Source organism: Marmota monax, unplaced genomic scaffold, assembly GCF_021218885.2.
Source record: "Marmota monax isolate L192 unplaced genomic scaffold, Marmota_monax_Labrador192_F-V1.1 WCK01_AAM20220418_F8-fsc00129, whole genome shotgun sequence".
Classification (NCBI taxonomy): Eukaryota; Metazoa; Chordata; class Mammalia; order Rodentia; family Sciuridae; genus Marmota; species Marmota monax.
Genome location: NW_026693811.1, coordinates 2,700,145 through 2,714,427, shown reverse-complemented (window position 1 = coordinate 2,714,427; position 14,283 = coordinate 2,700,145). Strand labels below are relative to the sequence as shown.

General features: G+C 41.2%; 1 protein-coding gene across 1 annotated transcript; it reads left to right on the top strand.

Moving 5' to 3' along the window:
• Nucleotides 1-3,403: 3,403 nt before the first annotated feature.
• Nucleotides 3,404-4,018, top strand: LOC124105176 (mitochondrial intermembrane space import and assembly protein 40-like). The gene has a single exon (XM_046462304.2). It carries the CDS (start codon nucleotides 3,435-3,437, stop codon nucleotides 3,858-3,860), a length of 426 nt encoding a protein of 141 aa, XP_046318260.1. The 5' UTR covers nucleotides 3,404-3,434; the 3' UTR covers nucleotides 3,861-4,018.
• The last annotated feature ends 10,265 nt before the right edge of the window (nucleotides 4,019-14,283 follow it).

Here is a 14,283-nt window from a genome sequence, read left to right as displayed (position 1 = left end):
ACACAATTCTTGGTTGGAACCCATTTTCTTTCAGTGTTTGAAATATGTTATTCCAGGATCTTCTAGCTTTCAGAGTCTGTGTTGAAAGATCAGCTGTTATCCTGATTGGCTTACCCCTAAATGTAATCTGCTTCCTTTCTCTTGTAGCTTTTAAAATTCTCTCCTTATTCTGTATGTTGGGCATCTTCATTATAATGTGTCTAGGTGTGGATCTCTTATGATTTTGCACATTCGGCGTCCTGTGGGCTTCTAGGATTTGGGATTCTGTCTCATTCTTCAAGTCTGGGAAGTTTTCTTGTATTATTTCATTGAATAGACTGCTCATTCCTTTGGTTTGGAGCTCTGTACCTTCCTGTATCCCAATGACTCTTAAGTTTGGTCTCTTAATGTTATCCCATATTTCTGGGATGTTCTGCTCATGGTTTCTTAACAGTCTTGCTGAGCTGTCTATGTTCTTTTCCAGTTGAAATACTTTGTCTTCATTGTCTGATGTTCTATCTTCTAAGTGTTCTACTCTGCTGGTAGTATTCTCCATTGAGTTTTTAAGTTGGTTTATTGCTTCCTGAATTTCTAGGATTTCTGATTGCTTGTTTTTTATAACCTCTATCTCCCTGTATAGTTGATCCTTTGCTTCCTGGATTTGTTTGCGTAATTCGTTGTCGAAGTGATCTTTCATTGTCTGATTTTGCTGTTTAATGTCTTCCTTGATACTCCAGATCATCTGAAGCATGTATATCCTGAATTCTTTATCTGACATTCCATCTGCTGCAGCTGTTACCTCTTCTAAAGTTGCGTTGACCTGCATTGCTTGTGGTCCTTTCTTTCCTTGTCTTTTCATACTGCTTGCGTATCTTTCCTGCAGGCGCGGGCGGCGGCTCTGCTCTCTCCTTATTCCAATTGGGGTGTCGTGGCTACCACGCCGGCAGGTCACTGGGCCTATTCTGGGCGCTGGCGGCGGCTCTGTTCTGCCCCTACTCCAATTGGGGTGACGAGTGTACCACGCCGGCAGGCCACCGGGCCTGATCCGCCGGTCGGTTGCGGGTTTGCCTACCCTGCAGGCACGGGCGGCAGCTCTACTCTGCCCCTACTCCAAATGGGGTGACGTGTCTGTCGTACCGGCAGGCCACTGGGCCTGTCCCGCTGGTCGGTCGCAGATCTGCCCACCTTTCGGGCACGGGTGGAGGCTCTGCTCTGCCCCTACTCCAATTGGGGTGTCGTGACTACCCCGCCTGCAGGACGCTGGGCCTGTTCCTGGCACGGGCGGCGACTCTGCTCTGCCCCTACTCCAATTAGGGTGGTGTGTGTACCACGCCAGCAGGCTCCTGGGCCTGATCCGCCGGTCTGTTGCAGGTCTGCCTACCTTGGAGGCGCGGGCGGCGGATCTGCCCTGCCCCTCCTACCACGCCTGCGGACCCCTGGGCCTGATCTGCAGGTTGGTCACAGTTCTGCTCACCCTGCGGGCACGGGTGGCGGTTCCGCTCTGCCCCCACTCCAATTGGGGTCACGTGGCCACCACACCGGCAGGGCCTGATCCAGGCGTGGGAGAAGGATCTGCTCTGCCCCTACTCCAGTTGGGGTGACGTGTGTACCACACTGGCAGGCCACTGGGCCTGACCCGCCAGGCTGTCACAGGTCTGTTTACCTTGCAAGCGTGAATGGCGGCTCTGCCCTGCCCCTCCTACCATGCCCATGTACCACTGGATTGCGGGTCTGCCCACCTTGCGGGTGCGGGTGGCGGCTCTGCTCCGCCCCCTCTCCAATTGGGGTCACGCGGTCACCACGCTGGCGAGCCGCTGGGCCTGCTCCGGGCGCTGGTGGCGGCCCGGCTCCTCCCCTCTGGCTCGACGACAAATTGAGGAGACTCGGGTGTCTGTGCCTCACCCCCCCTACCAGGAGACCAACTGTTTATGTCACCGCTGGTATTGATGAAGTTCTCTCCTCCACCGCTTTCTGATGACATCAGATCTCTGCCATGTTGGTATCCTATGCGAATGGCAGCATTTCGTTCCCCTTGCCGGGCAACCAAAGCAACGGGTGAGTCCTGACCGGCCCTCAGCAGGACCCGGACCGAGAAGCAGTTTCCGCGGGCTCCTAGCCCCGGGCCAGGGAAGTTCCGGGAGCCGGAACTCGGCCGCTCCGTGCTCGGTGTAAGCTCCTATAAGAGTAGGCTCCAAGAAGCAGTCCCCGCGGGCTCAGTTCCGGGAGCCGGAATTCGGCCGCTTAGTGCTTGGTGTATGCTCTGATAGGAGCAGGGTCCAAGAAGCAGCCTCTGCAGGCTCTGCAGCCCTGGGCCAGGGCGGTTCCGGGAGCCGGAACTCAGCCGCCCCGCGCTCGGTGTTCGCTCTGATAAGATCAGGTTCTAAGAAGCACCCAGGCACTGAACCCTAGCAATCTGTCTGCAAGCCGCAGGCGAATGGCAGCCTGAAATTACCTGTTCTATGGCTGAATGAGCTGCGGTCAGTCGAAAACAGGGATGGTGACGTCAGCTTTCCAACATGGTGGCTGCTGGCCTCCTCTGTGGTCTGACCGGTGTGGAGAACCGAGATGGACCGCTTCCTTCCCCCGTCTCGAACCCAGAATTCAGCCCTGAGTACGGCGCTTGCACGGCTGGCAGAAACTGCAGCGCTGTATCCCTGCGTCGCTATCTCCTCGTTTCCCAGTGCGCGCTGCAGACTCTAGCCGCGGGGCGATTTGCTGAATAAGCAGTGTTACCCTCCGTGCGACAAACCTCTCGCGTTTGAGTCCCCGTAGCCGATCCTCGTGCAATGGAAATCCTTCCTCCAGGTTCCGGAGCACCCCACTATTGCTGGAAATTCCTAACAAGATAGCCTTTAGCCGTCCTGACTTGTCATACTCCCACACAGTGAAGCAGCACACGGGGGCAATGCACTCCCCTCGCCGCCATCTTCCTACTCACATTGTTTTCTGAGAGTTATCTTGAGCAATCAAATCCCAGTGAAATTAGCTCTTTTCTAGGATGAAATAACAAAATATTTAAATCTATAATTAGAAAAGGATTGTCTTTAAAATGTTGAGAAATATCTTTAAAATTCTTAACTTTTGTCTCATGTTAACAATAGGCAAAGAATAAAATGATTTATATTATCACACTAAATATATATCAAGAATACGGCTTTTTATACTGCAGGCACACTCCTACTCCTTTATGTTTAGTCATTTTCTACTTCTAACAATGAGTCTTATAAAAGTCAAAACACTGGTTTTTGAATCAGTGGAAGCTCATGAGAAGCACATCATCCTATCTCAATAATTTGCTTCAGAATGAAGGCCAGCCATTTCTTCTCTGGCACCTATGAATGATCCATCTGTCAAGACTAAAGTAACTGGCCCGAGGAGAGCGAGGTCATGGCGTGAAGGGGTAGGAGCCGCCGCCGGTGCCGCTCGTGAGGGGCCGAGGTGCCAGGCCCGCCGCCATGGCCTACTGCCAGCAGGAAGGGAAAGATCGCATCATATTTGTGACCAAAGAAGACCATGAAACTTCCAGCAATGCAGAGTTGGTGGCCGATGACCCCAATGATCCATATGAGGAACACGGCTTGATACTGCCAAACGGAGACATTAACTGGAACTGCCCGTGCCTGGGGGGCATGGCCAGCGGCCCCTGTGGGGAACAGTTCAAATCAGCCTTTTCCTGCTTCCACTGTAGCACAGAGGGCATCAAGGGGTCAGACTGTGTGGACCAGTTCTGGGCCATGCAGGAATGCATGCAGAAGTACCCGGACCTCTATCCCCAGGAGGACGAGGAGGAGGAGGAGGAGGAGAAGAAGGCAGCGGAACACGGAGAGCCAACGGCTCCCCATGAGGCCACTGTGACCAAAGACGGGGTGGACTCCAGCTAATGCAGGCCCTGAGGCCCCGGGTTCTAGCTTTTCGTCTGCAGAGTGACGTGGACCTTCTGCAGAGAGCCTTTGAGTCACCCACCCTCCGAGAAAGTGTCTTTCCTCTCCTGCTGTGTGCACTGTAATGTACAAAATGACTCATGTCGATGATTGGGGTGACCTGGCCCCCTGACACCATGGGGTCCCAGAATTTTCTATGATAAGAAGTTTCAGAATCAGGAAAAGATATCGTAAGAAGGTAAAGAAAAATTTTAAACTGGCTAAAGTCTCATGAGAGAAAAGGAAACGCGTGCTTTTTATGCACTGTATGAGATATTTTTGCTCATTGATATGTTTATGCTCATAATATATTTATGCTCATTACTAACGAAGGAAATAAGATGAGACACAACTTGAGACTCACAAGATGGGGGAACGTCTTTGGTCACAGTCTTGACTAAAATGAAAACACACACCGCCAGTCTAGGAGGTGAATTTATAGAATCATCTGGGGAAGAAAGTGGCATAAACAGATATAAATAAACACAGGCATGATTTAGGAACGAGCAGATGGTCTCAGTGGTAGGCACTCTAGAGAAGTTATCACCCATGACCAGGAGATGTCCAAAGGACCCTTGTCTCCAGGTTCATGGTCTAAAAGAGTAAACTCAGATTCCTTGGGTTTTGTTTTGGAACATTTGTAGGGTACTGTGGGGATAGGTGCATGCAGTACTGCATACGTGGCATGCTATGGGCGTCTGAGTGGCAGGCCACTCCCCTGGTGCTGGGCATGTGAGTGGCAGCCCTGGGCATGAGGCCATGTGTGGCAGTCCCTGCACTTCTCCACGGCCCACTCCTCGATTGGTCTCTGCAAGGACAGTGAGCAGACATTGCATTGGTGGCTGCCTGTAATCCGCTTAGCTCCTGCCTGAGTGTGTATACATGGTGACTGTGCAATAAAGTCAGACCTCTTCCTGCTTCCAGAGGACTTTTGAGTGACTTTGCCGCCACACTCTCCTCTACCATGTTCCGTGGATGAGAGAGGGTCCACGCAGGGGGTGGGTCCAGCTTCGGTTTTTCCATGTGGATAGCCAGTTCCCCACCATGTTTGCCGCTGTTCAAGGACTGTCTCCACAACAGCACTCACACATGTGGGCGAACCTGTCTCTGGGCTCTCCCTGGGTGTCACTGGTATAGACCTACATGGACGCCACATGGTTCTATTTACTATAACTTGAAATTACACTTGATACTTTTGTGCTCTCATTGTACTCTTCTTCTTTTCATCTTCTCCTTTCCCTATTTCTTTCTCATTTTTCCTCTCTCTCCAATTTTCATTGGTACTCGGGCTCATTGTTATTTGGCATTTATTTCAGATCCGATTGTAAATTTCTAGTGATAGCTGTTGGATTTTGGTTGTTTATTAATTCAGAAGAGATTTTTTTTTATCCATGAAGATAGTATACCTCTTAGTTTATTTCCGTCTTCATTTATGTTTCTATTTTCTACTTAGTTTTGTAAATATCTGTACTAGATCCCTTGGAAATTTTTCTACTAGTATGAATGGTATTATTTTTTAAAATCAGATTTACCATCATCTGCTTGGTAGAGGATAAGATCATTGCTGATTAAGTGTTTATCCTAGCTGTCTTGTTGAATTAATCCATTATTTCTACAAGTTTCTCATCTCTTCTGTTAAGAGAATCTTAGGAGGTGAAAAAAGAAATGAAAAATGTGATTTTTCCATTCTAACGGATTTAGGTTTAAAAAAATTTTTTTCTAGTATGTTTACAAACTCCCTTACAATATTGAATAATTGTAAGGGAGTTTGTAAACTCCCTAGTTTTGCTGATGACTTTATTTATTTTTCTAGTAGTGGGGATAGAATCCAGGGGTGCATCCTCAGTCCCTCCTCATTTTCATTTTGAACCAGGGTCTTGCTAAGTTGCTGAGGGTCTCCTAAATTCCATTTTTGGGGTAGAAAATGGCCACCAGTTACAGAAGGGGTCTGTGTAAAAGTTTACAGTGAGTGTGGCTTAGTCATTGGATATGGAAGCAGAATGTGTTGGTTTGGGCAGTCAGAAAAAAAGTTGTAAAAAGTCTGAAACTCATTGTTACTGGGAAGGGATGAAAGTGCAGAGCCTGGTGCCGATAGGACACCAAATGTACAAAGTTACAACAGATCACACCAAGACACATTTTCATTATAGTGTGTCGTGGTGTAGATCTGTTGTAATACAGATCTAGAATACAGAATAAGGACAGAATTTTAAAGGCCATAAGAGAGAAAAATCACATTACCTATAAGGGAAGACCAATTTGGATCTCAGCAGATTTTTCCACCCAGACTCTCAAAGCCTGGAGATCGTGGGCAATATAGACCAAGCTCTAAAAGACGCTGGATTCCAACCAAGAATCTTACATTCAGCAAAATTCAGCTTCAAGTTTGATGGTGAAATAAAAACCTTCCACGATGAACAAAAGCTAAAAGAATTTGCAGGAAGAAAGCCTGCACTACAGAACACTCTTGGCCAAATATTCCACGAGGAGGAAATGAAAAACAACAATGAAAATCTGCAAAGGGAAGAACTACAACAGAGGAAAAGCCAACCAAGGGAGAAACCAAGTCAAACTAAATACCAAAAATGAACAAAAATGACAGGTAGTATAATCTATGTCTATTTTAACCCCTTTTAATAAACTTTTACACATAGATTTTAACAATATCATCTTATTTTTCAGGGTTTTGCTTATTTTGTATTTTTTTTGTTTTCTATGTCTCTTCACAAAGTTTCACAAATATTTTCTTTAAAAGTTTTAGAGTTTTATATGTTATATTTTAATATATAATTAATCTGGTATGTGTATATACAGTGCCTGTGATAGGAGGTGAGGCATAGTTTACTTTATTATAATTAAAAAACTTTAATTATAAGAATGTAAAATCTTTTTCATTCTAGAATGAAAAAGATCAATCAGGTTAAAAATTTTTTTTAGAGAGAGGATTTTTTAATATTTATTTTTTTAGTTTTCAGTGGACACAACATCTCCATTTTATTTGTATGTGGTGCTGAGGATCAAACCCAGCACCCCGCGCATGCCAGGCGAGTGCACTACCACTTGAGCCACATCCCAAGCCCAGGTTAATTTTTTTTTTAAATAAGGTACTTATAAAGTTAAGGGCAAGGTTGAGGGAAACCAACACATTTTGTGAAGCCCCTTTCCTTCCATAGACTTGGAGAGGTGGGAGGTGAAAGAAGAGAGAGCCATTATGAAAACCTTGTAGGAGAAGATGACCTAACTAAAATTATTCCCACCCAAAGCATGAACTCCCAGTCTAATAGAGTCTTACAGGGAGGAGTGAAACACCTCGCTCTCCTCTGGTACATTCTAAGTTCATCTCTCTGGTGTCCCTTTCTGATGGATCTCAACAAGAAACCATATAAAAGGGGATTTTATCATGCCACCTACAGCATATGTCTCACCAAAAGGCATATGCATATGGCAGCCACCGTTACTTGAAGCCACTGAGTGTTTGAAATGTGTCTGGTGTGAGTGGAGGTGTGCGATGTGTTCCTAGACATTAGATTCCAAAGAATTTCGAGGACAAACAAAATGAACATGAAATATCTTAGCTACTTAGTTAGTCGCAGTATTGGGACTAACAATGATTTTCTTTGCAAATTTTGTTGGTAATCCATTGGGTTAAATGAAAATATATTAAAATTAATTTCTCTATTTGTTTAAAAAAACAGAAGTAAAGGAGACCAGGGTAACATGTTCTGTATCTTGACTGTAGTACTCTGTATCCACATATATGTATGTTGTCATTTTTTTTATATTTGTGTGATCAAAATTCATATAACTGTAAACTAAATAGGGAAAATTGTACCATATATGAATTCTATTTCAAGAAACGTGACTTTAAAAAGAAAGTAAAAAGAAATTTAATACAAAAAAAAAAGACTAAAGTAACTGTCTTATCTACTAGTACTTCATTGTCTAGTTATGATAATATGTCTAACTAGTTTCAGGGGTGTTTGCATAGTGTTGTGCTTTTCTCTAATATCCAACTGTTACAACTATAATCTGAATTCTGCCTGCCTGCTTCCTTTTGGATTCACTTCTTCAGCTGGAGTCCTAATGCATATGTGCTTCTAAAATCCCAATTTGCCTTCAGGTACATTATCTAGTAAACCCAGTGATGTTTTTTAGTTTTCAGTATACAAGTATTGCACCTTCTTGTTTAAGTTTATTCCTAAGAATTTTATTCTTTTGGATGTTATGGTAAGTGGAAGTTTTCTTAGTTTCCTTTTCAGATCATTTTCTGCTGATGTGTAAAAATACAAAAGATTTTTGCATCATGTTGTGTTTCTTCTATCCTGAAATTGCTGAATCCTTTTATTAACTTGAATAAATTGTTCTGAATTTGTTATGATTTTCTATATATGGGATCAAGTCATCTGAAAATAGAAATAGTTTTATTCCTTCCTTCCAAGTATGGATGTCTCTCATTTCTTTTTCTTGCCTAATTACTCCAGTTAGAACTTCTAGTACAATGTTGACTACAAATGGTAAAAGCAAGAATCTTTGTCTTATTCCTGATCTTAGACAAAAAGCTTTCAACTATTCAATATGATATTATCTTTGGATTCTTCATAAATGCCATTAGTCATGTTGGGGAAGTTCCTCTGTATTCCTAGTTTCCTGAGGTTTTTTTGGTTTTTGGTTTTGGGGTGTTTTTTTGTTGTTGTTGTTATGAAAGGGTGTTAAATTTTGACATGTGTTTTACTACTTTTACTCAACTGTGATAATCATATGAAGTTTTTTTCCTGTATTCTATTAATGTGGTTTATTATATTGATTTTTAAATATATAAATCACTTTTGCATTCCTGGGGAAAATCCCACTTAGATCTGGAATATAATTCTTTTAATATGGTGCTGGATTCAGCTTATTAGTAGTACAGTAGTCCCTCCTTATCTGTGTATGACATATTCCAAGACCCTCAGTGTATTCTTGAAACTACAAATAGCACCAGTCCCCTGTATATACTATATGCTATATTTTCTATATGCCCCACACCATTACCACATAATACCAGAGTTAATCTGTCTTTTCATGTTTTATGTTATAGTTCCTCCTTTGTATCACTACACTTGCATTTTGGTACCATTTATTCAGTAAAATAAGAGTTTCTTAAACACAAGTACTATAATACCTTGATAATAGATCTGATAAACTGTAATGGCTATGCAGTGACTAAAAAGCAGGCAGCATATAAAGCATGGATATGCTGCATAAAGGTATGATTTACACCTGGATGGCTTGCAACAGGATGGTGTGAGTTTCAAGGCATCTATAAAGATTTTTAAATAGCTTGCAAAATTGTGCATGTATGTGTGAATGAGTTTGTTTGAATGATTAAATCATATATATTTAAATATTATTTATGATTCATCATTTTGTATATGAAGCCATTTACCTGAGTAAATAGATTCAGTAACTATCTCACTTCTGACCCAAACTTTGGAGGACAAGAAATTTTTAATAATTTCCATGAATCCTTCCTCATATTTCTCACATTGTTCTTCAAATTTATCTTGAAAAGTAATCAGATTTCTGAAATGCGATAGCTAAGTGAGTACATGTATATAACTATTCTTCCTTTAAAACAAACAAAAATGTACAGCTGAGTGCAATGACACATTCCTGTAATTCCAGCAGCTCAGGAGGCTAAGGCAGGAGCATCTCGAGTTCAAAGCCAGCCTCGGCAAAAGGAAGGCAATAAGTAACTCAAGGAGACTCTGTCCCTAAATAAAATACAAAATAGGGCTGGGGATGTGACTCAATGGCAAAGTGCCCTTGAGTTCAATTCCCGCTACCAAAAAAAAAAAAAAAGTCCATTTAAGTGAATAAAAATAAATTATAAAAAATGAATCTATAGCCAAACTGAGAAACAGGAAGGGGGAAAACACTAGATAAGAAAATTTGAGGATTTTCTGGAAGATAAAAACTAGCAGAAAAAAATGGGAGGTATCAATGCAGAGAAACCACAACTAAAGTAGATGCAGGTGAAGGCTACTAATGAAGTTACATCCTTAAAGATTTCCAACCAGAATTCTGGATTAGAATCCTGGGCTAACTGCTTGTAGAGCTAACATGGGGCTGTCAGGGGCTCTACCTTTATTTCCTAGAAACATCTATATTGTTACTGTTATATTTGGTGGGAGAAGTTTGAAATTCAATATTTGAACTGCTGACTATTTACATTTTTTAAACCTTGACACACTGAATTATTCTTCCCTCTTTGTCTGATGGGGAGAATCCCAACATGCCACTGTGCCCTCCATACTGTCCTCACTTATTTCTTCTGTCCTCACTTGGATACCAGAGTGCAGCCATGTCAACAGTTATGCCAGCTCTAGCCACCATACCCCTTTTTCAGTAATTGCTTTGAACCAGTGTGCAAAGTAGGCTGTGGCTTGCTCTGATTTATTCCATGATGAACAGAACAGCAGTTTTCAGTCTGTGCCTAACTCTTGAGTTACTCCTCTTTGTAAAGCAATAGTTTACTATGAGTTATTCCATTTTGAATACAAATGCCAAGACACAATAATTCCACACCTTTTTTGTACCATCTGCACAGTACAACCATAAGATACAAACTGATAAATAAATTGTGCAACTAAAAATGACCACTCAAGAACTTTCTAATTAAGTCAAGAGCACATGGATGCATGGGCATATCAGATTTCTTAATCTCACTAGATGTAATCCCCTCATCTTAATACATAAAGGAAGCACCCCAAGACTGATTGAGGCAGCACACACCAACCCGTCACCAAACCATCCAGTGAATGCATCATGAGGTAGACAGGCGACCCTTCTGACAGTCTATCTCTAGGCTTTGAATCAGTTTGATCTCCCTGCTTTATGTGGTGCACTTTGAGGCTCCCTGAAGTACAGACTCTAGCCTACAATACATTCCATGCTCTGTCAGCTCTGCACCCTGAACAAGTTCTTTGGGTGGTTCCTGATCTTATCTGATCACCTGTAGTGACTCTCCCATTTGATCTGCTCTCTTCCTTTACTCTCAGTGTAGCCCCCTAAAACCATGAAGCCACTTCAACCCTTTCTTAGCCTTTCTGTAACCAGTACATATCATTGTGTCAAATGTACTGTGTGACTTGAATATTGCAGACATTCCAAATTAAGATTGGATACTAGAACCTGTGATTGCCCAAGTTATGTATAACAAGTGACCCTGAATACTCAGTGAATTAAAACCTTCAAAACTGAGGTAACTTGTGAATCCACTGTAATTCAATAAATTTTAACATATAGAATGACAAAAATGTGTTTGGTCTGTTAAAGGCATAAATCACTCACAGCCAGAATATCTCCTTACTACCTCATCATAATGTCAAAACTAATGCTAGTGGTAGAGATGGACCCCTGATCATCAATCTCTGTTACCATTTTTGCTTCTTTTTTAAATGGAAATGCTCTGGAGGGACATGCATATGATATAAAACTGGGAAATTGCACTACAGCTATAGTGTAAAGTGCCCTGTATATGCCAGAGAGGAGGGAGGTTGGCAGCAGCTCCAGATAAAAGTTGGTGATGACTGGGACAGTGGAGGACAAAGCAAAGGCTCATTTCCTCATCACATTTGGCTACTAGACCTGTGTGCCTGTGTAAAAAATTCAGTGCTCACATTTTGTATCTAAATATTAAAAACGATTACAACTTTTTAAAAGAATTCCAAATTAACAATCAGAGCAAAAGCTGACTGTGGACAAGCCAGGACGTCTCAAACCTTAATCACTCAAATATTATGGAGTTTTCATTAAAATATAAATTCTTAGATGATACCTGAGACCCTGCACTCTAACAAGTTCCCTTGTGATATCAATGCTTTTACTCCATGTATAACACACTTTGACTTTCGACTCTCAAGGAATAATTTGGTACACATTAAAATTCACCTGAGGACAAGGATGTGGAGGAAAAGCACTCTCTTACATTGTGGTGGGACTGGAAATCTGAAAAGCAGTATGGAGATTTCTTAGAAAATTTGGAATGGAACCACCTTTTGGCCCACTATCCCACTTCTCTGTCTATACTAAAAAGTCTTAAAAACAGCATAATGCAATGATGCAGCCACATTAATGTTTATAGCAGCACAATTCACAATAGCTAAACTGTGGAACCAACCTAGATGCCCCTCAATAGATAAATGGATAAAGGAACTGTGGTATATATACATAGTGGAATATTACTCAGCATTAAAAGAGAATAAAATCATGGCATTTGCAGGTAAATGGATGAAGTTGGAGAATATCTCTAAGTGAAGTAAGCCAATCCTCAAACACCAAAGGCGGAATGTTTTCTCTGAGAAGTGGATGCTGATCCATAGTGGAATGGGGAGTGGGGGGTGGGGGGCATGGGAAGAATGGAGGAACAATGTATAGGGCAAAAGGGAGGGAGGAGGTGGAAGGGGGTATGGGGATAGGAAAGATGGTGGATTGAGACATAATTAACCTAGGTACATATATGATGACATGAATGGTGTGACTCTACTTTGTGTACAACGAGAGAAATGAAAAATCATGCTCCATTTGTGTACTATGAATCAAAATGCATTCTGATGTTATGTATAACTAAGTAGAACAAATTAATTAATTAATTAAAAATAGAAAAATTCAGCTGGGGAATGTAGATCAAAAAACACTTGCCTATCTTGCACAAAGCCTTCTTAGATTTGGTCTCCAGCACCACAAAAATAATTAATTAATTAATTAATTAATCACCAGGGGAGCTTTTAAAAATTCTACAGGTTCCAGCCTTTACCACTTAAGTCAGAATATAGAAAGGTAGAAATATAGAAGGGTAGAATCAGGTATAAGTATTTTTCAAAGATCCAAGTTTAGTCCAAAGTACATAAAAGTTTAGGAACCACTAGACCAATCAATGGTAAATTAAAAGACTGCAGGATCTATTGTAACTAAGATATACTCCTCTCCCCACCTCACTCTTCTCTGAACACAAGGCAGCTAATTAGAACATTTTCATGTAATAAAGCTATGATTATTCTTTTAGAGATCCACCCTGTTGGTGAGAACAAGAAGAAAGAGGGAGACATGGCTCCTGGTGCATATACAAAAGCTGGAGAGAAAATCTAAACAGAAAGTGATTCCAAATCAAAGCAGGGTTTTGGGAGGAGGGACTTAACCCCGAAATGAAAGACCTAAAAATGCTTCATCTCCAGAGACAAACCTTCCTCAATTAATACTTCTCTGCTCACATTCTATTCACACACATGACTGCAATTAATCTTATGAAAATATTGCCATACATTACTGACAAAGAAATTAATATTCAAAGATATTTTTAAATCCTAAAAGAGGACAAAAACATTTTTTTAAATGAGCAAAAGGCACAAACAGGAATTTTTCCAAACGTGAAATACAACCATAAATATAAGAAAAGCTGTACAACCTTGTTAATAATCAAGTAAATGCAAATTAAAACTATAAGATACAATATTTCATATCCACAGAAGCAACAAGAATGTTTATCCTTTACTATTGACTATGGAGGTGGCACGATCTTTGGAAAAGAGTAAAGTTGAATTAGTTAATGTTTATCATTAAGAATATACAGTAGGGGCTGGGGATATAGTGAGCTTGCCTCACATACACAAGGCCCAGGGTTCAAATCCCAGCACCAATAAATAAATAAATAAATAGAAATATACAGTAGAGAGCCTGTGATTCCAGAGGCTTGGGAGGTTGAGGCAGGAGGATCATGAGTTCAAAGCCAGCTTCAGCAAAAGCAAGATGCTAAGGAACTCAGTGAGACCCTATCTCTAAATTTAAAAATTAAATATATATATGTATATATATACATATATATATATATATATATATATATATACACACACAGTAGAGAGACTTTTACACAAGTGTGTCAGAAGAAATGTACAAAAATGTTAATAGCAGCAAAATTCATAAAAGCAAAAATTGGAAATAACCTTTATGTCTATTGATAGAATACAAATAAAAGTAGCAATAATAATAATACTAATAAATATCTGTGAAGCTATCATTATTTGCCAAGAAATACCGTAGTGTGTGTGTGTGTGTGTGTGTGTGTGTTTAACCGATTCTCACAACTCCATGATATAGGTACAATTATTATCTTCATTTTAAAATGAGAAAACTAAAGTTGAAAGAGAATTACAGATATGCCCAAAGCATAAACCAGGTGAGTCACTATTTAAACATAAGCCTGAGCTCTCACTCACAAAGTAATGGATTAGAATTAGCAGCTGCTTTCATAGTGTGACCCCACACACACACCACACCAACATCATTAGCATCACCTGGGAACCTGTTAGAAAAAGGTGGAACCTAGCAATTTCTATTTTAATAAGAC